Here is a 27,693-nt window from a genome sequence, read left to right on the forward strand (position 1 = left end):
TCTTGTGAACTTAGTGACACCTAATTGATACAACTGACAAGATCTGTCCACTCAACTCAACACACGCTGAAAGAAAACTCCCAGCTCTCAAGAGATGGTATGTCAGTAGATATTTGCCCATTGTCTGTTGCCTGCACACTCCTTATCAATATCAAAGAACTTCACAGACCCAGGAATGATTTTCCCTGTGATAACATCACATCAATCCTGTACACATGATAAATTAACAAACGTTACATTAATACCCCAAAGGACCTTAAGCTGATACAAGGATGGATTTATTATGAGATAGATTGCAAGGTTAATACTGCATCTCAAGGCACCCAGAACTTTAAATAGTGGAATTAAATGAGGTTGTGCCACAACTTGTACTTTCTTATGATTTAATGATTGCCGATTTTATTTCTACTGTGCTTCATTGTATATGAATAACCAATCTTATGACTTGCCACCAATTATCTGAGGCACGCAGAGAGCAGAGGTTCTCTGCAGCTGCTTCCAAAACGTTGCTCAGGAGAGGTATAAAACATATTGGTTAAATTATTGGAAAGGTGTTCAAAAGATGTGGATGAATCAAGCAGGGTTCCAATCCCACAATGGAAGCTAGGCACTTAATCATAGCACATATTGAAACATAAAAGGCTTCCATCAATGTTATTAAAATTACTACATTGCCATAATCAAACAAGGTCGAAAATCGACTGTGTTTAAACCGTCTGGCCGGTGTGAAACTCTATTTTTCGTTTCGATGTCAGTTTTAGAGATACAGCGTGGAAGCGTGCCCCTCAGCCATGATCACATTGAATGGCGGTGCTGGCTCGAAGGGCCGAATGGCCTCCTCCTATACCTATTGTCTATTGTCTATTGTCTATTGTCACTGAGTCCATGTTGACCAGCAATCACCCTTGCATTAGTTCCAATCTACACACCAGGGACAATTTACCGAAGCCAATTGACCTACAAACCTGCAAGTCTTTGGAGTGTGGGAGGAAACTGGAGCCCCCCCCCCCGGAGAAAACCCACGCGGTCACGGGGAGAACGTACAAACTCCGTACAGGCAGCACCCGTAGTCAGGATCGAACCCGGGTCTCCGGCGCTGTAAGGCAGCAACTCTACCGCTGCGCCACCGTGCCGTCCTGACACATTGCCTTCTGAAAATAAGAAGATTCAAGGAACTGCAGAATGTAGACACAAGGAATTGCAGATGCTGGTTACAAAAAAAGTCACTCCAAGTGCTGGAGTAACTCAGCAAGTCAGCGGATCGGGCAGCATCTCTGGAGGACATGACATTTTGGGTCGGGATCCTTCTTGTGGGGGAGAGAGGGGGGAGAAAGCTGGAAGAGAGGAGGGCCAGGACAAAGCCAGGCGAGTGATAGGTGGATGCAGGAGAGGAGGGGGGAGTTGATAGGCAGATGGTTGGACAAAGGCCAGAGATGAAAAGATAGAATGTGTGAGACAAAAAGGATTGAAGAGTTGCGAATTGTGAAGCGAGAGGAAGGAATGTTGGTGGACGAGGAGGGGGAGGGGAGACATAGGTGAGAATCCAGGGCACAGGGCACAGGGCACAGGGGAGAAATTGGAGAATTCGATGTCCATACCGTCAGGCAGTCAGCTACCCAAGAGGAATATGAGGTGCTGTTCCACCAATTTGCGTGTGGCCTCACTCTAGCAGTGAAGCAGGCCCAGGACACACGGGTCAGCGTGCGAATGGGAAGAGGAGTTAAAATGGTTGGCAACCGGGAGATCCAGTCGGCCTTGACGCACCAAGCACGTGTTTGGCAAAATGGTCGCTGAGTCCTCACTGATTGCGGTCTAAACACAAGGATCCAGTGGCAGAGGAGGGGGATGTCTCCTGGGTCCAGGAGTTTAGTTGCGAATGCCATTTAATTTTTTCGTTTAGTTCAGTTTAGTTTAGAGATACAGCCTGGAAACAGGCCCTTTGGCCCACAGAGTCTACGCCAACCAGGGGTGCGATCACCCCTGACACTATCTGCACACTAAAGACAATTTACAACCTTACCAAAGCCAATTAACCTACAATCCTGCATGTCCTTGGAGTGTGGGAGGAAACCGGAGCACCCGGAAATACCCAGGTGGTCACGGGAAGAACATGCGAACTCCGTACAGACAGCATCCGTAATCAGGATCAAACACGGGCATCTGCCGCTGTAAGGCAGCAACTCTACCGCTACGCCAACGTTCTGCCCTTATGGCGTTGAAGGCCGATGGCTACGTGGCTGAGACGCCCAAATTCAGCGAATGAATAAATAAAAATACACATTGTTCCTAGAGAAAAATCCATATGGGAAACCTGAAGTTTAATATCTGAATGTTCCTGACCTGGTGGGTGTGCGAAGAGTAAGAGTTGAGAACTGTCGGCCCATATTTTCTCAAAGACAAAAGAAATTCATAAAACATCTAATCGTTCACTAATACCGGAGGGACTGCACATACAAACACAATGTAATACTTCCAATTACATTAAGGACAAGGAAAATGGCAGTGACAAAGCTAAAGGCACATAACGCTTGTAAAAATGTAAGTAAATAAATGGCACAAATATAAATAATTGACCACAATCTAATAGCCGTAATAAATTTGTGGTTGGAAGGTGAACGTAACTGGGAATTAGATTTTCCTGGTAATTATTCCAGTAGATTCAGTTTGAGTGGGCTTAAGAAATAGTCATGGGAATTCAGAGCGTAATGTAAGCAAGGAAGCTGGAGGTACATGATACAGTAATTACAGGGGAGTTTAAGCTATATTTAGAGAGAACAAATCAAATTAGCAGCAGTGGCGTGAAGAGAGGATTCATGAAGTGTGCAAGAAATGGCTTACTCGATCAGTATGTACAAGAAGCGAACGATGGGGTTCAGCTAGTTTAGACATTGTGGCAACGAGAAAGGATGAATTAATGAGAAAGGAGTCTGAAGAAGGGTCTCGACCCGAAACGTCACCCATTCCTTCTCTCCAGAGGTGCTGCCTGTCCCACTGAGTTACTCCAGCATTCCGTGTCTATCTTCGGTTTAAACCAGCATCTGCAGTTCCTCCCTACACAGAAAGGTTTAATTGATGTGCAGAAAAGGAACTGCAGATGCTGGTATATATCGAAGATAGGAGACAGACAGTCGGCAATACCATAATTCTAACCACATAAATTATTTTCAGCACACATGAAAGCTGTTGCAAACAGGACCTGAACTTAGGACCACAGCAATCTAAATAGGATAAAAGGTAGGAAAGAACTGCAGATGCTGGTTTATACCGAAGACAGGCACAAAATGTTGGAATAACTCAGCGGGTCAGGCAGCATCTCTGGAGAGAAAGGAATGGGTGATGTTTCGGGTCGGGACCCTTCTTCAGACAGACAAAATGTGTAGAAAGGAACTGCAGATGCTTCTATATATCGAAGATAGGCACAAAGGGCTGGACTAACTCAGAAGGTCACGGAAGCATGCAGGTACAGCAGGCAGTGAAGAAAGCCAATGGAATGTTGGCCTTCATAACAAGAGGAGTTGAGTATAGGAGCAAAGAGGTCCTTCTACAGTTGTACCGGGCCCTGGTGAGACCGCACCTGGAGTACTGTGTGCAGTTTTGGTCTCCAAATTTGAGGAAGGATATTCTTGCTATGGAGGGCGTGCAGCGTAGGTTCACTAGGTTAATTCCCGGAATGGCGGGACTGTCGTATGTTGAAAGGCTGGAGCGATTGGGCTTGTATACACTGGAATTTAGAAGGATGAGGGGGGATTTTATTGAAACATATAAGATAATTAGGGGATTGGACACATTAGAGGCAGGAAACATGTTCCCAATGTTGGGGGAGTCCAGAACAAGGGGCCACAGTTTAAGAATAAGGGGTAGGCCATTTAGAACGGAGATGAGGAAGAACTTTTTCAGTCAGAGAGTGGTGAAGGTGTGGAATTCTCTGCCTCAGAAGGCAGTGGAGGCCAGTTCGTTGGATGCTTTCAAGAGAGAGCTGGATAGAGCTCTTAAGGATAGCGGAGTGAGGGGGTATGGGGAGAAGGCAGGAACGGGGTACTGATTGAGAGTGATCAGCCATGATCACATTGAATGGCGGTGCTGGCTCGAAGGGCTGAATGGCCTCCTCCTGCACCTATGGTCTATTGTCTATTGTCTATTGGAAACATCCTTGGAGAAAAAGGATGGGTGACGTTTCAGGTCGGGACTCTTCTTCAGATGGAAGAATTGATTGATGATCAATGAATTGAAAGATTAATTGATAATCTGGTGATTAAGGAGCCTTTGGGAAGAGTGATCATAACATGATAGAATTTTATATGAGGATTAAAAATGATATCGTTCAATCTGAAATCAGGGTCTTAAATCAAAATAGAGCAAATTAGGAAGGCATAAGGTGTGGGTTGATTCTGTACACTGGATAACGACATAGAAAGGCACAACAATAAACAAGTAGCGGCCAACTTTTAATAAACTAGTACAAAAGTGGTATAGATCCCATTAAGGCAAAATAAAAAGAAAAGTAATCCATCCATGGCTATGAGCAGCTGAAGATAACACAGCACAAAGGAAAAAGCTTATCATGTTTCTAACAGTAATAAGATTGGGAAAATGTCATAATTTAGTCAAGGTACAAGACACTAATAAGGGAGGGCAGGATATAATGGTCAGCCAGAGAGAAACCATGACAGATTGCAAAAACTGGTATAAATATCGAAAAAGGGAAAAGATTAATGACGTTAATGCGAGTCCCTTGCAAAACCGAAACGGAAAATATAATGAGGAAGAGGGAAATGTCAGAGAAATCAAACAAATGCCGGTGCACCACCTATTTTCCGGCAACTAATATCCGGCACATCCTTTAATCCGGACTAAATCACAGGAGCGCACGTGAAACCTCCCCCAAAGTCGCCCCAATAATGTGGTGCCCAGGTTGGGGTGAGGCGGCCGATCCCGACCTCTTCGGGACTTTGTGTGACCAATCGGCGGGTCGAATTTGCCCCCCTGTGACCGGGGCTGTGGAACTCGCAGGTCCCGCAGGTCCATTCCCATAGCCGACTTCTGAAGCTGAGTTACGCGGGCCGATATCTCGGACCCTGGGCAGCAGAGGTGGACCCTTCCAGTACCGTCAGACCCCTCTCGGAGTCCGTGACCTCTGCTGGATAGGAGCAGAATTTGGCCATTCGGCCCATCAAGTCTACTCCGCCATTCAACCGTGGCTGATCTATCTCTCCCTCCTAACCCCATTCTCCTGCCTTCTCCCCATTACCCCTGACACCCAACCTAATCAAGAATCTATTTCTCGGCCTTAAAAATACCCATTGACTTGGTCTCCACAGCGTACGGTGGCAAAGAATTCCACAGATTCACCACCCTCTGACTGAATAAATTCCTCCTTATCTCCTTCCTAAAGGAACGTCCTATAATCCTGAAGCTATGACCTCTGGTCCTAGACTCTCCCTCTGGTGGAAACATCCTCTCCACATCATAATCATAATAATCATAATTATAATCATAATCATAATCATACTCTATTAGCCAAGTATGTTTTGCAACATACGAGGAATTTGATTTGCCATAGAGTCATACCATTAGAAAGCAACAAGACACACAAAATACATTTCAACTTAAACATCCACCACAGTGACTCCTCCACATTCCTCACTGTGATGGAAGGCGGAAAAAAAGTTCAATCTCTTCCCTTCTTTGTCCCCCCACGGTCGGGGGCCTCGAGCCTTCCGTTGACGGGATGATCTTGGCTCCCGTAACAGGCCGTCGGGCCCTCCACATCGGGGCGATCCAGCTCCCGCATCGGGGGGATCTCAGCTCCCCCGAGCCGGGCGATCGGACCCTGGGGCGGGGCTGGTCGAACCTTCTGCGACTTTGGAGCTTCCCGACATCAGCCTCTACCCGAGACTGCGAGCTCATCGATGGTGAAATCCGCAGGCCGCGGTTGGAGCGTCGATCCCAGGCAAGGGATCGCAGGCTCCGATGGTAAGTCTACGGTCCCGCGGTGGGGCTCAAAGTCAGTCTCGAGCAAGGCCGCCAGCTCCACGATGTTGGGCCGCAGAGCGAACGGAGATACGATCCGGAAAACAATCGCATCTCCGGCAAGGTAAGAGATTGAAAAAAGGTTTCCCCCGACCCCTCCCCACCCAACAAACCAGAGAACATTAACACATACTTTTAAAACACACTAAAAATAACAAAAAAGACAAAAAGGCAGAGGCCGTTGGCGAGGCTGCCATCGCTGACAGTGCCACCTGGTGTGATCCACTCTATCCAGGCCTTTCACTATTCGGTAAGTGAGTATTTGAGTATTATCATAGAAACATAGAAGCATAGAAAATAGGTGCAGGAGGCCATTCAGCCCTTCGAGCCAGCACCGCCATTCATTGTGATTACGGCTGATCGTCCCCAATCAATACCCCATGCCTGCCTTCTCCCCATATCTCTTGATTCCACTAGCCCCTAGAGCTCTATCTAACTCTCTTTTAAATCCATCCAGTGATTTGGCTTCCACTGCCCTCTGTGGCAGAGAATTCCACAAATTCACAACTCTCTGGTGAAAAAGTTTTTTCTCACCTCAGTTTTAAATGGCCTCCCCTTTATTCTAAGACTGTGTCCCCTGGTTCTGGACTCGCCCAACATTGGGAACATTTTTCCTGCATCTAGCTTGTCCAGCCCTTTTATAATTTTATTTGTTTCTATAAGATCCCCTCTCATCCTTCTAACCTCCAGTGAATACAAGCCTAGTCTTTTCAATCTTTCCTCATATGTCAGTCCCGCCATCCCAGGGATCAATCTCGTGAACCTACGCTGCACTGCCTCAATTACAAGGATGTCCTTCCTCAAATTAGGAGACCAAAACTGTACACAATACTCCAGATGTGGTCTTACCAGCACCCTATACAACTGCAGAAGAAACTCTTTACTCCTATACTGAAATCCTCTTGTTTTGAAGGCCAACATTCCATTAGCTTTCTTCACTGCCTGCTGTACCAGCACGCCAACCTTCAGTGACTGGTGTACAAGGACACCCAGGTCTCGCTGCACCTCACCCTTACCTAACCTAACTCCATCGAGATAGCAATCTGCCTTCTTGTTTCTGCCGCCAAAGTGGCATCATAGAGTCCCATCTCTGACACTCCCTTCAAGTGATTTTCACGTAATTTTGGCAAACTTCCACTGAGCACATACAAGAGTATTTGTGTTGAACTCCAAATTCTGTTGCTAGGAAGCAAAGAACACTTTAATTCTCAGCAGGGTCAAGTGCACAAAACAAAATTCTGTCACCAGACATGACCCGAGTGCTGAAGAAGAAAAAATCCAGATGTACGAGCCTGCTCCTCAGACAGTGATCCAGGCGAGGTGTAGCGAGGACAAACATGAGGGCTTCATTCACTGTGAGACTTAAAATGAAAGTGACGTTCGGGTAGAAACGCATAGAGACCATTTTTGCCAAGGTTTGCTAGGCCGTATCATTAAATGTCAGGATTCAGACAGTATTTAGCTGGAAGAATAAGAAGGAAACTAGAAATGATAGCAATGCATCAGGCATTGCCATCTATACACTAAAACTCTCGTTTGTTTGTTTGTTTGTTTGTTCCTGAACTACAGCCAAAACGGTACACGATAGCGCGACAATTTTAGGCCCACCTTACCCACCGCCGTCCCTTTGGTGCTAATGGAAGAGGTTTCATTGAAATCGGTGTTATATTTTAAAAGTTATTCACATTTTAAAGTTGAAATCTATCTCCTAGGGAGGGAGAGGGGAGGGGGGAGGGATGGGGAGGGAGGGGGAGGAGGGAGGATAATGGGGGTTGAGGGGGATAGAAAGGGGGGAGGGGAAGGGGGAGGGGAAGGGGGAGGGGAAGGAGGGGAGGGGACGGGAGGGGGTGGAGGGAGGGGGAGGGGAGGGGGTGTGGAGGGAGGGGAGGGGAAGAGGGAAGGGGAGGAGGGAGGGAGCGGGGAAGGGGAGGGGGGAGGAGGAAGGATAAGGGGGGTTGAGGGGGATGGAGTGGGGGGTGGAGGGGAGGGGCGGAGGGGAAGTGGGGAGGGGGAGGGGGGCTCTCTCTTGAATGCATTCAGAGAATTGACCTTCTGAGTCCGCACCGACCAGTGATCCCCACACATTAGCATTGTCCTACACGCACGAGGGACAATTTACATTAATGCCAAGCCAATTGATATTGCCGCCCATTGGTACGTTTGTGGTGATCGTGGTACGTAAGCTCTATCTTCTTTGTGTGGTCGTCAAATAGGAAAAGGAGCGTATCTGGGACCGAGGCAAAAGCAGAAGAGAGCAAAGGCAGCAGAACTCTGCGGTAAAAAAGCCTTTCATCCTCTTCTAAATAAACAGGGAAAGAAAACAAGGAGGAATCTCCATTGCAAAACCCATTTTCTAAATTAGAATGACAGCAATTAAAATTCTGGCAATCAAACTCCTGGCCAACAGGCTAAGAGCATAAACAAAGATTAGCACTGAAAATAACATCAAGCACATAACAAAGTAAAATGCCACTTACTGAAAATCAAAACAGAAGTCAACCCATTTTATTCACTGGCTTCTCTCGTTAACTCAAAATGTGCGCCTGTCTGGCTTTAGAAGAACAAAATTGCACTCCTAACTGGAGTCAAGGAGATATATTTTGCAATGGCAGGACTGACACCGTGAATGTCAGGGCTCTTTGGAGTGTTGTAGAGCAGAGGGATCGAGGAGAGCAGGCATGAAGCTCCTTGAAAGTGGCGTCACTAGTAGATGGGGTGGTTAAAAAGCCACCCTATCTACCATGACCGATGAAGGCCACCCTAAATGGCCTTCATCGGTCATGTGACAGTTGTATGACAGTTGCACGGTAGCGCAGCGGTAGAGTTGCTGCTTTACAGCGAATGCAGCGCCGGAGACTCAGGTTCGATCCTGACTACGGGTGCTGCACTGTAAGGAGTTTGTACGTTCTCCCCGTGACCTGCGTGGGTTTTCTCCGAGATCTTCGGTTTCCTCCCACACTCCAAAGACGTACAGGTATGTAGGTTAATTTGACTCGGTAAATGTAAAAAATTGTCCCTAGTGGGTGTAGGATAGTGTTAATGTGCGGGGATCGCTGGGCGGCGCGGACTTGGTGGGCCGAAAAGGCCTGTTTCCGCGCTGTATATATATGATATGATATGATATGATTAGTGAGTATTGCGTTCAGTTCATGTCCCATCGACACTAGTCCCACCTGTCTGCCTTTGGCCCATATCCCTCTAAATCTATCCTATTCATGTACCTGTCTGAATGTTTCTTAAACGTTGCGATAGTCCCTTCCTCAATTACCTCCTCTGGCAGTTTGTTCAATACACCCACCACCCTTTGTGTAAAAATGTCCTTGTGTACAGGTTCCTAGTCTATCTTTTCCCCCCACATTAAATCTATGTCCTCTGGTTCTTGATTCCCCTAGTCTGTGCAAGTGACTGTGCATTTACCCAAGCTATTCCTTTCATGATTTTATACACCTCTATAAGATCGCCCCTGATCCTCCTGCGCTCCAAGGAATAAAGTGCTCGCCTGTTCAACCTCTCCCTACAGCTCAGGCCCTCATGTCCTGGCTACATCCTGGTAAATCTTCTCTGCACCTTTTCCAGCTTGACCACATATTTCCTATAAAATGGGGCCCAAAAATGAACACAATACTCTGAATATGGCCTCATCAACATCTTATATAACTGCAAAATGATCTCTCAACTCAATACGGATAAAGGCCAATGTGCTGAAAGCCTTTTTGACCAACCTATGTGCAGGTACATCTCTGGAGAGAAGGAATGGGTGACGTTTCGGGTCGAGGCCCTTCTTCAGACTGATGTCAGGGGGGGCCCATTCCTTCTCTCCAGAGATGCTGCCTGACCCGCTGAGTTACTCCAGCATTTTGTGATACCTTCGATTTGTACCAGCATCTGCAGTTATTTTCCTACACTACGTGCAGGTACATAGTTCCTTGAATAGTTGGCACTTTCAAGGAACTATGCACCTGCACTCCAAGATCCCTCTGCTTTACAACACTCCCCAGGGCCTTCCTGTTCACTGTGTAGGTCTGGCCCATGTTAGACTTCCCAAAAGCAACACCTCACATTTCTCAGTTTTAAATTCCATCAACCATTCCTCAGCCAGGCTGCCCAAATTATCAAGATCCTGCTGCAATTTGAATTTCCAAACCAAGTTGTAATTCAATCAGTCAATATTTTCTCCACTGTTCAAACCACTTGGGCATTGAAGGCTAGAAGATAGTGTTTGAAGATGGAGTGAAGATGGACCCATGTCTACTGGTCGGTGTACACATGTGGGCAGATTGGCCTGTTTCCATGCTAGTTAATTTTATACTGGGCGCAGTGATAGAGTTGCTGCCTTTCAGCGCCAGAGACCCGGGTTAGATCCTGACTACTCTTGCTGGTCTGTACATAGGTTGTACGTTCTCCCCGTGACCAGCGTGGGTTTTCTCCGGGATCTCCGGTTTCATAGAAACATGGAAACATAGAAAATAGGGTGCAGGAGTAGGCTATTCTGCCCTTCGAGCCAGCACTGCCATTCAATATGATCATGGCTGATCATCCAAAATCAGTACCCCATTCCTGCTTTCTCCCCATATCCTCTGATTCCGTCCCACACTCCAAAGATGCACAGGTTTGTTAGTTAATTTGCTTGGTACAATTGTAAATTGTCCCTAGTGGGTGAAGGATAGTGTTAGTGTGCGAGGATCGCTGGTCAGCATAGACTCGGTGGGCCGAAGGGCCTGTTTCAGCGCTGAATTTCTAAACTAAACTAAACCTGTTGCAGTCCAGTATGACAACTCTCGGAAATTCAACAATCACATGTTTTTGACCCATGAGCAAAAAAAGGAATCAGGAATTTTAAACCAGGCATTTTCTTTACATATTCAAAGCTGGGAAACCAATTTGGCTCCTCTTAAAATTCATCACCTTTTCAGGATTAACTGGGGTGACAAATTCAAAGAGAAGCCAATTACTTTCTGGTCTCCATGTAACACGCTGGCTTCTGAAGGGGTTCCATTGATCGGTGGGTAAGAACCTGACATGACTCTGAATAAAACATCGGTATTGAAAAATAACATCTCTATCATGGGAAAAAAAAATCGCTGGCAGTGCAATCAAGATGGAGACAAAGACAGACAGATACATTAATAGATAGACAAATATATAAATAGATCGACAGGCCTTTAAATAGATGAGCACATCAATGCTCAGACAGACATATAAATAGACAGGGCAAGTTGTTCGTTCAGTGTACATTGACTGCGATGCAAAAATTCTATTTGAAGTGAGTGAGAGAGAGGAATGCAGTATTGACTGGTTCTCTGATCTTGAATGTATGTGAAAACTCGTGGACAATACCTTACAATAGATCTCAGAATGTACCATTCACAATCTTTGTCTAGTTTAGTTTGGAGACACAGCGCACAAACAGGCCCTTCGGCCCATCGTCCACGCTGACCAGCGATCCCCACACACTATCCTAGCTAATTAAGCCCACAAACCTGTGTGTCTTTGGAGTGCGGGAGGAAACTGAAGATTTCGGAGAAAACCCACGCAGGTCACCGAGAGAACGTACAAACTCTGTACAGACTGCACCCAAAGTCAGGATCAAACCGGGTCTCCGGAGCTCTGTAAGGCAACAACTCTACCGCTGCGCCACCGTGCCGATCACACACAGCTTGTGTATAGCTTGTGCAGTGAAATCCTTTGCTAATCCACAACTGCATATCATGTGACACCTTGCTGGCCCTCATCGTGTGCAGTTCCCATTCTGATATAAGAGCAGCAGAAATCCTCAAAGGAAGTTTAATGGAAGGACATTTGTTATCCTTATGTAAACAATGATGTTTTGGGATGCTGAAACCAGATACATTCCCAGCTTCTGTTTATTCCCTGTGGAATAAATAGCTCTGATGTACTCGTGATCTTGTACTACAATAGCAGTTATTTATGTCAAGAAAATTAATTGCACCCACATTCATTTGGTAATTGAAGACACCGCTGATATATTAAAGTAGTTCTACTAATATCTGAATTGTTTTAATCATGAATGTATTTCCCATTTTACAGTGGTGAACCTGATGGATAATCTTACGGGTGGCACAGCTACTTCACAACGCCAGAGACTCGGGTTCGACCCTGACTACGGGTGCTGTCTGTCCAGAGTTTGAACGTTCTCCCTGTGACCATGTGGGTTTTCTCCGGGTGCATTGGTTTCCTCCCACATTCCAAGGACGTGCAGGTTTGTAGGTTAATTGGCTTCTGTAAATTGTTAATTGGCTTCTGTGAAGTCGACCCTTGGTGTGTGGGATAGACGTAGTGTAAGGGGTGATTGCCGGCGTGGACTCGGTGGGCCAAAGGCGCTGCCTCCACGCTGTATCTCTACACTAATCTAAAGACAGAATCAGTGTACAGGCGATCGTTGGTCGGCGTGGACTCAGTGGGCTGAAAGGCCTGTACCTCTGAACTAAACTAAACAATAACGTTAGCTGCATCATCCAGGATGACACCTAAGGGATGTTGGGACTGCACACTAACAGAGAACTAAAGAGTTCTTTCACACTTCTGAGATGTATCCTTTATGTGGTGGAGTGGTTGAGCAGGCTGCATCTCTATTCCTTGGAGCGCAGGAGGATGAGGAGTGATCTTATAGAGGTGTATAAAATCATGAGAGGAACAGATCAGGTAGATGCACAGTATCCCTTGCCCAGAGTTGGGGAATCGAGAACCAGAGGACACAGTTTTAAGGCCTTTAGTCCACCCATCTTCCAATGAACGGCACGATGGCGCTGTGAGGCAGCAACTCTACCGCTGCGCCACGGTGCCGCCCATTGGAAGGTGGGTAGACCAAAGGCCTTGGATGAAAAGAAAACAAAAGGTGTCTCTAAAGTCTAAAGTGAAGCCTAAAGGCTGAGGAGAGGAGTAAGTTGTGAAATTGTGAATAGACAATAGACAATAGGTGCAGGAGTAGGCCATTCGACCCTTTGAGCCAGCACCACCATTCAATGTGATCATGGCTGATCATTCTCAATCAGTACCCCGTTCCTGCCTTCTCCCCATACTCCCTGACTCCGCTATCCTTAAGAGCTCTATCCAGCTCTCTCTTGAATGCATTCAGAGAATTGGCCTCCACTGCCTTCTGAGGCAGAGAGTTCCACAGATTCCTACCGCTGTGCCACCCCCTCAAGTTCAGATATTACCTTCAGCTTCCTTTCCTTTAGTCGGGAGCGAGTGTGATAGATCGCGCTTTTGCACCGACCTATTGTTAATCTTCATGCCTAATAAACGAATCGGATTGCTCACAATTTACGAGCAGGTTGGCACATTAGCGCACTGATGCATTGTTTTACTGTCTTTCGGAGACAGTATTGATATTGTTGGAGGCACCTGTCATTAAACACAACACCAGACTGCGTCCTGATGAGAAAATTACCGTTGTGCAAAGAGATAAATTACAAAAGCTAATTGCAAGAACCATTGTCAAGTGCAAGGTTTAATTGCTGTGATTATTGTGATGTGGCTTCGAGAGAGAGACACCTTGAATATCTCTCTGTCGATTTGAGGCCTAAACTGATTTAAAGTCTCAGGTGCCAGCTATAATCTGCACAAGGATTAATCCTGCACATTGGGTTCATTGATGACATGAGTGTTTTCATTTCTTCTTGGTTCTGTTCAAAGGTCAGCTGCCCATCCTTTGTGTCGTCCCTTACCAGGGCCAACGAGCCTAATTCCAGTGGTGGCGCAGCGGTACAGTTGCTGCCTCACAGCGCCAGCGACCCGTGTTCAACCCTGACTACGGGGTGCTGCCTGTACGGAGTTTGCACGTTCTCCCCTTGATCTGCGTGGGTTTTCTCCAGGTTCACCGGTTTCCTCTCACTCTCCAAAGGCGTACTCGTTTGTAGGTTAATTGGCTTTGGTAAAATTGTAAAAAAAATGTCCCTGGTTTAGGTTGTTTAGTGATACAGCGTGGAACCAGTCCCTTCAGCCCACCGAGTCCACGTTGACCAGTTAATCAGGGATGTGCTTAGGGATGGGAATACTCCACTGGACTGTTTGTATTTGTAAGAAACATTTAACATAGAAACATAGAAACATAGGTGCAGGAGGAGGCCATTTGGCCCTTTGAGCCAGCACCGCCATTCATCGTGATCATGGCTGATCATCTACAATCGGTAACCTGTGCCTGCCTTCTCCTCATATCCCTTGATTCCACTAGCCCCTACAGCTCTATCTAACTCTCTTTTAAATTCATCCAGTGAATTGGCCTCCACTGTCCTCTGTGGCAGAGAATTCCACAAATTCACAACTCTCTGGGTGAAAAAGTTTCTTCTCACCTCAGTTTTAAATGGCCTCCCATTTATTCTTAGACTTTGTCCCCTGGTTCTGGACTCCACCAACATTGGGAACATTTTTCCTGCATCTAGCTTGTCTAGTCCTTTTATGATTTTACACGTCATAAAAGGATTTCACAGTGCGTTTGCACATGTGACAATCAAAAGTACCTTTGGCCATTGAGTTCTCATTACACCAGAACTTCTCATATTCAATGATCCAACTCAATCATACTTTATTGTCACATGTACCTAGGTGATGGGAAATTCTTTGTTTTTCCATACCATACACAAAGTACACAAAATTGTCGCCATGTCTCTGATGCTATCACAGTTACAAAGAATACTTGTTCATTGTTCTTTATCTCTCCACATCACCGTCTATGTCTCTCGTTTCCCTTATCCCCAACCTGTCTGAGGAAGAGGCTCGACCCGAAACGTCACCCATTCCTTCTCTCCAGAGATGCTGCCTGTCCCGCTGAGTTACTCCAGCTTTTTGTGTCTATCTTCGGTTTAAAACAGCATCTGGAGTTCCTTCTTACACGTACTTGTTAGAGTCATGTTTGCAAGAGAGAGTTAGATTTAGCTCTTAGGGCTAACGGAATCAAGGGATATGGGGGAAAACGCAGGAACGGGGCACTGATTTTGGATGATCAGCCATGATCATATTTAATGGCGGTGCTGGCTCAAAGGTCCGAATGGCCTACTCCTGTGCCTATTTTCGACGTTTCTATGTTGGTCCCTCTTCACCCTTGGCCTCTCACCCCAGCCCCGTTAAGGTCCCTCTTCGTTCTCGGCGGCTCCTCCCATGCCTTGTCCCCCAGCGGAAAGCCAACACATGATTACATGGTTGTGCCACTGCAAGTAAGAATTTCATTGTTCCATCTGGGACATATGAAAATACAACACTCTTGACTCTCGACTAGAGTTGGATGAAATCAGGAAAGGAGTAGATAGGGTGAATGCACAGAGTCTTTTACACAGGGTAAGGTGAATCAAGAACCGGAGGACAGAGGTTGAAAGGTGAGAGGGGAAAGATTTTATAGCAACCTGATGGTGTTTTATAGCAAGGTATTTTATACCACCTGAGGGTGGTGGGTACGGGGAACTTAGCTGCCAGCAGAGGTAGTTGAGGCAAGTTCTATAACAGCATTGAAAAGACACCGGGACAGGTACGTCAACAGGAAAGGTTTGGAGGGGTATGGGACTAACATGGGCAAATGGTACTAGCTTAGATGGGGCATTTTGGTTGGCATGGACGAGGTGGGCCGAAGGGCCTGTTTCCGTGCTGCATGACTCGATGCCTCTGCAACCTGATGGAAAGTAGTAAAATGGAGCTGGATTCCACTCACTCGCATTATGACGGCTTACACGTAACCTCGTTGAATCTCTGTGTGTTATCCCTTGTATCCCTTGTTGACTGGAAGGATTCACTCAGCCATCCCGCGGCACGATTATTCGAGATCAACGTGGCACATGGAACAAGTTGCACCTGCCAAGAGTGGATTGTGAAGCACACACAACGTGACCCCTGGTTTACTTCGCCCTTTGCAGCACACACTGAGATGCTGATGTTTGCTAACGAGTGCTCTAAACCGACGTGATTCGCTTGGGCGCACCAATTGATCCTTTATTCATCGGCAGGCAAGGAAATCTGACCAGTTTTCTAATCGGGGGATTCATCGGAGAACGTTACAACAGCAAATATGCGCTGGCAAATACTCCTGTGGAACAGAAAGGCACAACGGCAACTTTCAGGAGAGAACTGCGACTTTTGCATAAGCAAGAATACTGAATACTAAAAACAAATTCAAACCGAATAGTGAAAAGCCTGGTTAGAGTGGATGTGGAAAGCATTTTCCACTGGTGGGAGAGTCAAGAACCAGAGACCCAGAATAAAAGGACGTACCTTAAGAAAGGAGAAGAGGAGGAATTTCTTTAGTCAGAGGGTGGTGAATCTGTGAAATTTATTGCAGCAAATGGCTATGGAGGCCAAGTCACTGGGTATTTTTAAAGCGGAGTTTGAAAGATTCTTGATTGGTAAGGGTGCCGAAGGTTATGGGGAGAAGGCAGGAGAATGGTGTTGAGAGGGAAAGATAGATCAGCCATGATTGAATGGCAGAGTAGACTCTTTAGACTTTCAACTTTGGAGATACAGCACGGAAACAGGCCCTTTGGCCTACCAAGTACATGCCAGCTCGCGATCACCCCGTCCACTAACACTATCCTACACATCAGGGACAATTTACAATTTTACCGAAGCCAAGTAACCCGCAGGCCTGTACATCTTTGGAGCATGGGAGGAGACCAGAACACCCGGAGAACCCCCACAGGTAAAACGTTCAAACTCCGTCCAGACAGCACCCGGAGTCAGGATCGAATACAGGGCTCTGGCGCTGTCAGGCAGCAACTCTACCACTGCGCCACTGTGCCACCTGGATGGGCCGAATGACCTAATTATCATATCATATCATATCATATATATACAGCCGGAAACAGGCCTTTTCGGCCCACCAAGTCCGTGCCGCCCAGCGATCCCCGTACATTAACACTATCCTACACCCACTAGGGACAATTTTTACATTTACCCAGCCAATTAACCTACATACCTGTACGTATTTGGAGTGTGGGAGGAAACCGAAGATCTCGGAGAAAACCCACGCAGGTCACGGGGAGGACGTACAAACTCCTTACAGTGCAGCACCCGTAGTCAGGATCGAACCTGAGTCTCCGGCGCTGCATTCGCTGTAAAGCAGCAACTCTACCGCTGCGCCACCGTGCTCCTTTGACCAATGAACTTATGAAGAGAACACTGCAAAGCTGCGGGAAATGGGCAAGGTTCGGTATTAGTTGACTAGTTCTTCCAAAGAACCGATACGGCAATTGAACGGTGTTTTTCCACGCAAAAGTCTCTGGCTCAGAAATTAAGGGTTGGCATCATTTCCTGGCTGGCTGTGTCCTGGTCCTGGCATTCTCGTTAGATTAAACCATGTCGCTGAAGACAACGCCAGGAAATGGGCAGTAGGTTTACAAAGGCTATTGGAGTCTCACGGCCATGAAGTTTAATAGCCTCCTGAACCAGTTTAATTTAAAAGTAAAGAAACAATTAGACACGTGCACGGGTAGGGTAGGTTTTAGAGGGATATTGGCCAAACGCAGGCAGGTGAGACTAGTGTGGATGGGGCATGTTGGTCGGTGTGGGCACGTTGGGCGGAAGGGCCTGTTTCCACGCTGTATGACTATGAATCTAAGGAAAGAAAACGACAATGAAGAAGAAAACTCGGTGAATCAGAGTCTAAGTAAGTGCAGAAAGAGGAATTAAAAGAGGAAGTAAAAACAGGATGAGTTTAAAGTGTGAAAAAGGGGCATAAAGGAAATATAACAATTAAAAATAATGAGCACATTATAATCCACTTTATTACAAGTGCTTGAGAAAGTGACGTCGGGGGGAATGTGAACTGTGCAAACATTTTAGCCCAGTGTCCTAACATTACTTTCACAAAATAATCTTTCAGAAAGTCGGCACGGTGGCGCAGCGTTAGAGTTGCTGCCTTACAGCGCCAGAGACCCGGGTTCGATCCTGACTACGGGTGCTCTCTGTACGGAGTTTGTACGTTCTCTCTGTGACCACGAGGGTTTTCTCCGGGTGCTCCGGCTTCCTCCCACATCCCAAAGACGTGCAGGTTTGTAGGTTCATTGGCTTTGATAAATTGTCCCTAGTGTGTGTCGGACAGAACTAGTGCGAACGGGGTGATTGCTGGTCGGCGTGGATTCGATGGGCCGAAGGGCCTGTTTCCACACTGTATCTCTAACCTGAACTAAATAAACTAAACAAATCCATCTTATTTGCACGTGTGAGCATCCAACCAACTTTGCACCAAGGAAGAGGCTGCCTTCTGAATCTAGCAGGACTGTACATCACACAACTGGCACATAAGAAATATATTTTCTGGCAACATTTAAGCTTAACAAACCATTCATCGTCTGTTTGTCTGAAAACCTGCAGCTTTGTTTATTCCCACTCTGGGTCTCCATGGTTGGTTTTCTTGTCAGCTCCATAGATCAATAGCACAATGAATGGAATGCAATGTCCTGCCCACAGTAATGATTTTGAATTGACTGCAGTATTTCACATCACGTAATTAATTCCAATAGAGAGTCCCATTACAAGGTTTTTCTGAAGTTAATGGGGAAGTGACAATAACGCCCAGTGATTATGGGATATAATAATTTCATAGATACTGGACTAGTAATCTAGAGGAACACTTTCATATCCTATCATGGCAATGGGGATTTTAAGTTTAGCTCATTAAATAAAGCTGCGTTTAGTTGCATGAGGTTACATAGATAGGACACGTTTGGAGGGATATGGGCCAAACGCAGGTAGGTGGACTAATGTAGATGGGATATGTCGGTTAGCATGGGCAAGTTGGGCCGAAGGGCCTGTTTCCACGCTGTATGGTGGGACTGTCATATGTTGAAAGACTGGAGCGACTAGGCTTGTATACACTGGAATTTAGAAGGATGAGAGGGGATCTTATCGAAATATATAAGTTTATTAAGGGGTTGGACACGTTAGAGGCAGGAAACATGTTCCCAATGTTGTGGGAGTCCAGAACCAGGGGCCACAGTTTAAGAATAAGGGGTCGGCCATTTAGAACGGAGATGTGGAAAAACTTTTTCAGTCAGAGAGTTGTAAATCTGTGGAATTCTCTGCCTCAGAAGGCAGTGGAGGCCAATTCTCTGAATGCATTCAAGAGAGAGCTAGATAGAGCTCTTAAGGATAGCGGAGTCAGGGGATATGGGGAGAAGGCAGGAACGGGGTACTGATTGAGAATGATCAGCCATGATCACATTGAATGATGGTGCTGGCTCGAAGGGCCGAATGGCCTACTCCTGCACCTATTGTCTATTGTCGATTGTCTATTGTATGACAATATGAGTCTAGGACGCTAGTTTAGTTTAGTTTAGAGATACAGCATGGAAATTGGCCCTTCGGCCCACCGAGTCTGTACCAACCAATGATCACATACACTAGTTTTACCCTGCACACTGGGGGCAATTTACCAAAGCCAATTAACCTACAAACCCACACATCTTTCGAGTGTGGGAGAAAACCAGAGAACCGCCGGAGAAAACCCCACGTGGTCACAGGGGGAATGATACAAACTCCGTACAGACAGAACCCATGGTCAAGATCCAACCCGGGGCTCTGCCGCTGTAAGACAGCAACTCGACCACTGTGCCGCCATGCCACACACTCCTCCAAATTCAGGGTCAGCTCTTCCTAGCTCTTATCAGGGAATTGAACCATCCTCTCATCAGCTAGAGAGCGATCCGGACCTTCCATCTTGCCCCATTGGAGATCTTCAAAATATCTCTAATTGGACTTTATTGTACATTATCTTTCACTAAACGTTATACCCATTATCCCATGTCTGTACACTGTGGACGGCTTGATTGGAAACATGTATCATCTTTTCGCTGACTGGATAGCACGCCACGAAAAAGCTTTCCACTGTACCTCAGTACACGTGATAATAATAAACTAAATTAAACTCAGTCAACAATGTATAGTGTAAGAAAATAACTGCAGATGCTGGTACAAGTCGAAGGTATTTATTCACAAAATGCTGGAGTAACTCAGCAGGTCAGGCAGCATCTCAGGAGAGAAGGAATGGGTGACGTTTCGGGTCGAGACCCTTCTTCAGACTGGAGTCTCGGGTCTCGACCCGAAACGTCACCCATTCCTTCTCTCCTGAGATGCTGCCTGACTTGCTGAGTTATAACCATATAACCATATAACTACAGCACGGAAACAGGCCCGTTCGGCCCTACCAGTCCACGCCGACCACTCTCTCTGACCTAGTTACTCCAGCATTTTGTGAATAATCAGTCAACCAGATGCCTGCCTATCATTCGGGATACATAATCCTTCATGACCCATGATCTAATTTTCTATCCAAACTATTTGGCTCTGGAAAGGTCCCGACTTGACTTGAAAAAGTCTAGCTAATGCCGTGAACTCATTGTATAGGAAAAAGCAATTACAATTCTATTACCCCACAGAGTAGTGTCAGTCAAGCAAATCATTAATGCTGGAAACTAACTGTAGTTGCCTCCAGATAAGAGCACAAACATTTCTGTTTAACAATGTCTACCTGTGTAAATAGCTTCAATGACTTTAATCATCGGTACCTACTCCAAGGACCGCTGAGATCTAACAAGATTCGAACAGCATTCATATACATACCAGGATTGTTCTGCACAAACACCTCAGTGAATATACTCATCCTTTAAGTAGAATACTAATATCATCACATGCAAGTGCAACTGTTTATTTGGAGAGATAATGACACAATGAATTATCAGTCCTTTCAACTCCATTTGTACAATCGTATTTTTCATGACTAATGGAGCCTTGATCTGAAGACGTGGCTTGCATTCGATGAATAATGAACACAGACACAAAATGCTGGAGTGTGGGGGAAAACTAGAACACCCGGGGAAAGCCCACGCGGTCACGGGGAGAACGTGCAAACTCCGTACAGGCCGCACCCGTGGTCAGGATTGAACCCAGGTTTCTGGCGCTGTGAGGCAGTAACTTTACCCCCTGCGCCACTGTGCTGCCCATGTTGCCAAGGTAGGGTTTGTGGAAAAAATATATAAACTGAGAAGGAACTGGGGCGGCACAGTGGCATCGCGGCAGAGTTGATAGAGTTAGACAGGGCAGTCTGAAGAAGGGTTCTGACACGAAATGTCACCCATTCCTTCTCTCCAGAGATGCTGCCTGACCCGCTGAGTTACTCCAACATTTTGTCTATCTTCCGTACAAACTACCATCTGCAATTCCTTCCTACACATCGTGGGCCGAAGTGCCTGTTTTCTATGCTCTACTGTCTATTTTTTCCATTAGATGCTGATTGATTTATATTGCTCAGTGTCTATCCGTCAGTCAGCAAAAGAGGTGGCACGGTGGCGCAGCGGTAGAGTTGCTGCCTTACAGCGAATGCAGCGTCGGAGACTCAGGTTCGATCCTGACTACGGGCGCCGTCTGTACGGAGTTTGTACGTTCTCCCCGTGACCGGCGTGGGTTTTCTCCCACACTCCAAAGACGTACCGGTTTGTAGGTTAATTGGCTGGGCAAATGTAAAAATTGTCCCTAGTGTGTGTAGGATAGTGTTAATGTGCGGGGATCGCTGGGCGGCGCGGACGGTGGGCCCAAGGGCCTGTTTCCGCGCTGTATCTCTAAATTTAAATCTAAAAAAAAAATCTAAATCTAAACATTAGACCAAAATGGCGGGGAATTTGAGAGACATGGATGGAAAGTTGGCTGCTTCTTCAATCCTACTATGCTTTCAACACCATATCTCAAGTAACCACAATTCAAAATGCTATTTTCTGAAACTAAATTTGCCTAACTTGCTTTTGGATGAATCGATAAACAATCTCCTCATCTCCCCAGATACACCTAGGGAGCAAACTTGGTCACTGAAATATTTAAAGCTGTTGGCCCTGTTCTCCAAGAAACGTACTTGAGGCCAGGGCAGATTTAAAACAATCCAAAATGTTAAATTCAGCAAACAATTGGAATAGATAGGGTTAATGCACAGGACCCTTTACCCAGAGTAGGGGAATCGAGAGCCAGAGGACATAGGTTCAATACAATACAATACAATACAATATACAATACAATATATCTTTATTGTCATTGTACAGGGGTACAACGAGATTGGGAATGCGCCTCCCATATGATGCAATAAATTAATTAGCTAATCAGTATTAATTTAAACAATCCAATGAAACACATTGGAACAGTTTTGAAACAGAGGGGGGAAAGTGAGGGGGGAAAGATTAAGAAGAACCCGAGGGGCAATATTTTTATACAAAGGTTGGCGGGTATATGGAACGAGTTGCTGGTCGAGGTAATTGAGGCAGGTACTTCATAAGTTCGTAAGGTCTAGGAGCAGAATTAGACCATTCTGCTCATCAAGTCTACTCCACCATTCGATCATGGCTGATCTATATTTCCCTCTCAACCCCATTCTCCTGCCTTCTCCCCTTCACCCCCTGACACTCTTACTAATCAAGAATCTGCCATATCTGTCTAAGCAAGAATACTATCACAACACTTAAGAAAGATTTAGAGAGGTACAAGGACATGATAGATCTCGAGGGATATTGACCAAATGCAGGCAGGTGGGACTAGGGTGGACCATGTTGGCTGGTGTGGGTAATGTTTAAGAAACAATTAGACAGGTACATGGACAGGACAGGTTTGGAGGGATATGGACCAAACGCGGGCAGGTGGAAGTGTAACTGGGACATGGTTTTCTCCCACATTCCAAAGACATACAGGTTTGTAGGTAAATTGGCTTCAGTAAAAATTGTAAAACTGGCCCAAGTGTGTGTAGGATAGCGTTAGTGTAAGGAGATCGCTGGTCGTCGTAGACTCGGTGGGCCAAAGGGCCTGTTTCTACACTGTATCTGTAAACTAAACAAAATATAACACAATGGACCGCATCTTGCATTACTACGGACTTGGTTTCTCATTGCTTTTTGGATGAATGCCTTGTTTCTTTGCACAGTCTTTTTCTTTCCACTGTCTTGTGGACTTCAGGTGTGCTTTATGTATAATTTATGTTTCAGAATTTATGTGCCTGTAATGCTGCTGCAAGATTTTCATTGTACCTGTACATCACCAAACTTGTGCATATGACAATAAACTCAACTTAACTGGACTTGTAATGCACATGGTGTTCTCATTTAAGATTAAAAAACACCCAACATCGCTTTTAAAGTATTGGCCAAATAGATTTCTCTTGTTGACATGGATATGTGTTCATTTTTTACAATAATTCAATTTAAAAAATACAGAAAACTTTTGTAAAGTTATAATTATTGTTCTTCCTCACTTTTAAGCAATGCTTGTGAAATTTGAAGCATCCTAATTGAGCTTACAAAAGTCTCCCTCATATTTCATGAATCTATTCCACTGCATTCCACTGAATACTAAGCACATGGAATGGGGAGCTTTGAACACATGGTAAGCATATGAAAATAGACAATAGACAATAGACAATAGACAATAGGTGCAGGAGGAGGCCATTCGGCCCTTCGAGCCAGCACCAATGTGATCATGGCTGATCATTCTCAATCAGTACCCCGTTCCTGCCTTCTCCCCATATCCCCTGACTCCGCTATCCTTAAGAGCTCTATCTAGCTCTCTCTTGAATGCATTCAGAGAATTGGCCTCCACTGCCTTCTGAGGCAGAGAATTCCACAGATTCACAACTCTCTGGCTGAAAACGTTTTTCCTCATCTCAGTTCTAAATGTCCTACCCCTTATTCTTAAACTGTGGCCCCTTGTTCTGGACTCCCCCAACATTGGGAACATGTTTCCTGCCTCTAACGTGTCCAACCCCTTAATAATCTTATACGTTTCGATAAGATCTCCTCTCATCCTTCTAAATTCCAGTGTATACAAGCCTAGTCGCACCAGTCTTTCAACATAAGATAGTCCCGCCATTCCGGGAATTAACCTGGTAAACCTACGCTGCACGCCCTCATGGGCAAGCAAAGTCGCCGCCGGTCTATCAAGCCAACTCCATGTGTTGAATTGCCATTTGCAGCACGGCCCATGATGCTTCTCATCCAAGGTAGAAGAATTAACGTCTACAGATGTAAAGAGCATACTGACTGGTTGCATCACGGCCTGGTTCGGCAACTCGAACGCCCAGGAGCGAAGACGACTGCAAAAAGTGGCGAACACTGCCCAGTCCATCAGGGGGTACGGACCTCTCCACTATCGAGGGGATCTACAAGAGTCGCTGCCTCAAAAAGGCAGTCAGCATCATCAGAGACCCACACTACCCTGGCCACACACTCATTTCACTACTGCCATCAGGAAGAATGTATAGGAGCCTGAAAACTGTAACATCCAGGTTCAGGAGCAGCTTCCTCCTTACAACCATCAGACTATAAAACACTACAACCTCCAAATAGACAATAGACAATAGACAATAAGTGCAGGAGGAGGCCATTCGGCCCTTCGAGCCAGCACCGCCATTCAATGTGATCATGGCTGATCATTCTCAATCAGTATCCCGTTCCTGCCTTCTCCCCATACCCTCTGACTCCGCTATCCTTAAGAGCTCTATCTAGCTCTCCCTTGAATGCATTCAGAGAATTGGCCTCCACTGCCTTCTGAGGCAGAGAATTCCACAGATTCACAACTCTCTGACAGAAAAAGTTTCTCCTCATCTCAGTTCTAAATGGCCTACCCCTTATTCTTAAACTGTGGCCCCTTGTTCTGGACTCCCCCAACATTGGGAACATGTTTCCTGCCTCGAAAATAGACTCTGAACTATATAGACTTGGGGATATTATTTTTGACTTTGCCTATTTATTTGTCTGTTTGTTTTTATATATATACTCAACTTTCTTTTGTTGTTTATCATGGATATCTTGGGTCGGCCCGCCGCGGACCTTTCGCCGTCCGGTGCGGCCTGGAATGTGGCAACGACACCAGCCTGACCGCGGGAGAAGACGGCAGGGGAAGGGAAAAGACATTCTAGCCTTCCATCACAGTGAGGAGGGGACTGGAGGAGACTCACTGTGATGGATGTTTCTTCTTTTTTTTTTTTGTGTTGGTTCGGGTTGTGTAATTTGCTTATTTTACTGCTTTTATTGTTGGACTGTGGGTGACTAAATTTCGTCCAAAAAACTTGTTTTAATAAAGATATCCTGAATCCTGAATCCTGAATTTTACAGAGTAATATGCTTGCATATTTGTTGTGCTGCTGCAAGTAAGAATTCCACTGTTCCGTTTCAGGACAAATAGCAATAAAACACCTTTGACTCTTGAGAGTGGGGTCACATCAAGGTAAAGTCCCAGGTCAATTAACTAGTTTAGTTTCGAGATACAGAAAAGGCCCTTCAACCCATTGAGTCCGCGCTGACCAGAGATCCCCGCACACTAACACTATCCTGCACACACTGGGGACAATTTACAATTTACAACTTTACAACTTTACCGAAGCCAATTAACCTCCAAACCTGTACATCTTTGGAGCGTGGGAGGAGAAAAAACCAACGCAGGTCACGGGCACCCGGAGAAAACCAACGCAAGTCACGGGGAGAACGTACAAACTCCAAAAAGACGGCATGTGAAGTCGGGATCGAACCCAGGTCTCTGGCGCTGTAAGGCAGCAACTCTACCACTGCACCACCATGCCGCCAAGCAGGGGAGGTAATGTTGTACTAATCCTCAGATGTTAAAAGTAAAGGTGGAGATTCCAGCGGCCCTGATTAATGTTAGGCAATGCCTTCCCCATGTGAGAAGTTATCTCCACCTCAGCCAGAATTAGATTCGACCCTCACATGAGAAAGCAGTCGGTGATGATTAACAAATCTGCTTGGCTCTAACATGTACATATAACTGAGGAAGCATAACACCAGAGTCCTGCAAAAATGATTTAATTAAAACAATTATTGTCACATAAACACTTACTTCTTTCAATCGACTAGTGAAAGGCCTGGATAGAGTGAATGTGGAGAGAATGTTTCCACTAGTGGGAGAGTCTGGAACCAAAGGCCACAGCCTCAGAATAAAAGGACGTACCTTTGGAAACAACATGAGTAGGAATTACTTTCGCTGGTGAATTTGAGGAATTCATTGCCACAGATGGCTGTGGAGGCCAAGTCAATGGATACTTGTAAGGTGGAGATTGACAGACTCTTGCTTAGTGTCAGGGGTTATGGAGTGAAAGCAGGAGAATGGGGTTGGGAGGGGAAGATAAATCAGCCACGATTGAATGGGGGAGTAACTTGATGGGCCGAATGGCCCAATCCTGCTCCTGGAAACTTATGAACTTCTGTCACAAACTACAGATCCCAAACACCAAGTGTTCAATGGATGCCCAATGGATGCACCTTGCACGAGTTTTGCTGATGCCGTGACAGTGAATGGTGTTCAGAAACCCGGGAACATCCAAGATCGAGATTGCTTCTTACCAGTTTCCCTTGAGATGTGCATGAATGCCTCCACGCCGCTCTCCCCGTAGTTACCCTCCGAGGCCAGAGTGGAGACGTAGTTCCATCCCAGGGTGGTCACAATATCCACCATCGCCTGAACCTGGTACGAGTCAGGAGGGACCACACGGGAGAAGAAGTCATACCGGCTGTTGTCACTCAGCTCCGGAGCAGTCGAGGCGTAGCTGATCTGCGGGATCTGGATCAAAAGCCAAGAAATAGCAGTCATAAACCCTGAAAATACAGTTGAAGCAAAGAAATTGAAGCATAGGAGTCGGGAGGACATGTTGCAGTTATATAAGATAGACACAAAAAGCTGGAGGAACAGCGGGACAGGCAGCATCATTAGAGAGAAGGAATGGGCGACGTTCTTCGGACTGAAGAAGGGTCTCGACCCGAAACATCACCCATTCCTTCTCTCCAGAGGTGCTGCCTGTCCTGCTGAGTTACTCCAGCTTTTTGTGTCTATCTCCGGTTTAAACCAGCATCTGCAGTTCCTTCCGACACACTTGCAGTTATATAAGACTTTGGTGAGGCCTCATTTAGAGTATTAGAGTCATAGAGTCATAGTGATACAGCGTGGAAACAGGCCCTTCGGCCCAACTTACCCACACCGGCCAATATGGCCCAGCTACATGGATAGGACAGGTTTGGAGAGACATGGACCAAATGCAGGCAGGTGGAAGTGTAACTGGGACATGTTGGCCGATGTGGGCAAGTTGGGCCGAAGGGCCTGTTTCCACGATGTATGATTCTATAACTCTATGACGCTAAAAACTGCAGGTGCTGGAAACCTGAAACAAAGGCAGAACTGTTCAATGCTCAGACCTGATGACAGGTTCGTGATTTAAATGTTTTTTTGACTTTAGTTTAGTTTAGGCATCCTGCATGGAAACAGGCCCTTCGGTCTACCGGGTTCATGCCGACCAACGAGTTTGACATTGAGCTTGAGTTTAGTTTATTGCCACGTGCTGTGAAAAGCTTTTGTTGCGTGCTAACCAGTCAGCAGACAGACGACACACGATTACAATCTAGCCATCCAAAGTGTACAGGCACATGATAAAAGGTGTAATGTGAATAATGTTCAGTGCCAGATAAAGTCCAGTAAAAGCAGATTACAGAGGTTACAATTAACCTACAAATGTGGGAGGAAACTGGAGCATCAGGAGAAAACCCACATGATCACAGGGAAACGTACACATCTCCGTACAAATGTTGCAGTGTACCATCTGGGAGCATTTTCACTTGTCTTCAGCTTGGCCCTGTTAGCCACCGACGTCTGAAGATAGACACAAAATGCTGGAGTAACTCAGCGGGACGG

The 27,693-nt window shown here is 45.9% G+C and overlaps 1 protein-coding gene across 1 annotated transcript in view; it reads right to left on the bottom strand.

Moving 5' to 3' along the window:
• LOC144603555 (metabotropic glutamate receptor 8-like) overlaps window positions 1–27,693 on the bottom strand; it is a 282,688-nt gene that overhangs the window by 137,583 nt on the left and 117,412 nt on the right. The window contains exon 2 of the mRNA XM_078416931.1: window positions 26,355–26,571. Coding sequence (XP_078273057.1) covers window positions 26,355–26,571 — 217 coding nt within the window. The remainder of the gene's footprint in view (window positions 1–26,354; window positions 26,572–27,693) is intronic.

The sequence above is a fragment of the Rhinoraja longicauda genome, chromosome 20 (assembly GCF_053455715.1).
Source record: "Rhinoraja longicauda isolate Sanriku21f chromosome 20, sRhiLon1.1, whole genome shotgun sequence".
NCBI classification, from domain to species: domain Eukaryota; kingdom Metazoa; phylum Chordata; class Chondrichthyes; order Rajiformes; family Arhynchobatidae; genus Rhinoraja; species Rhinoraja longicauda.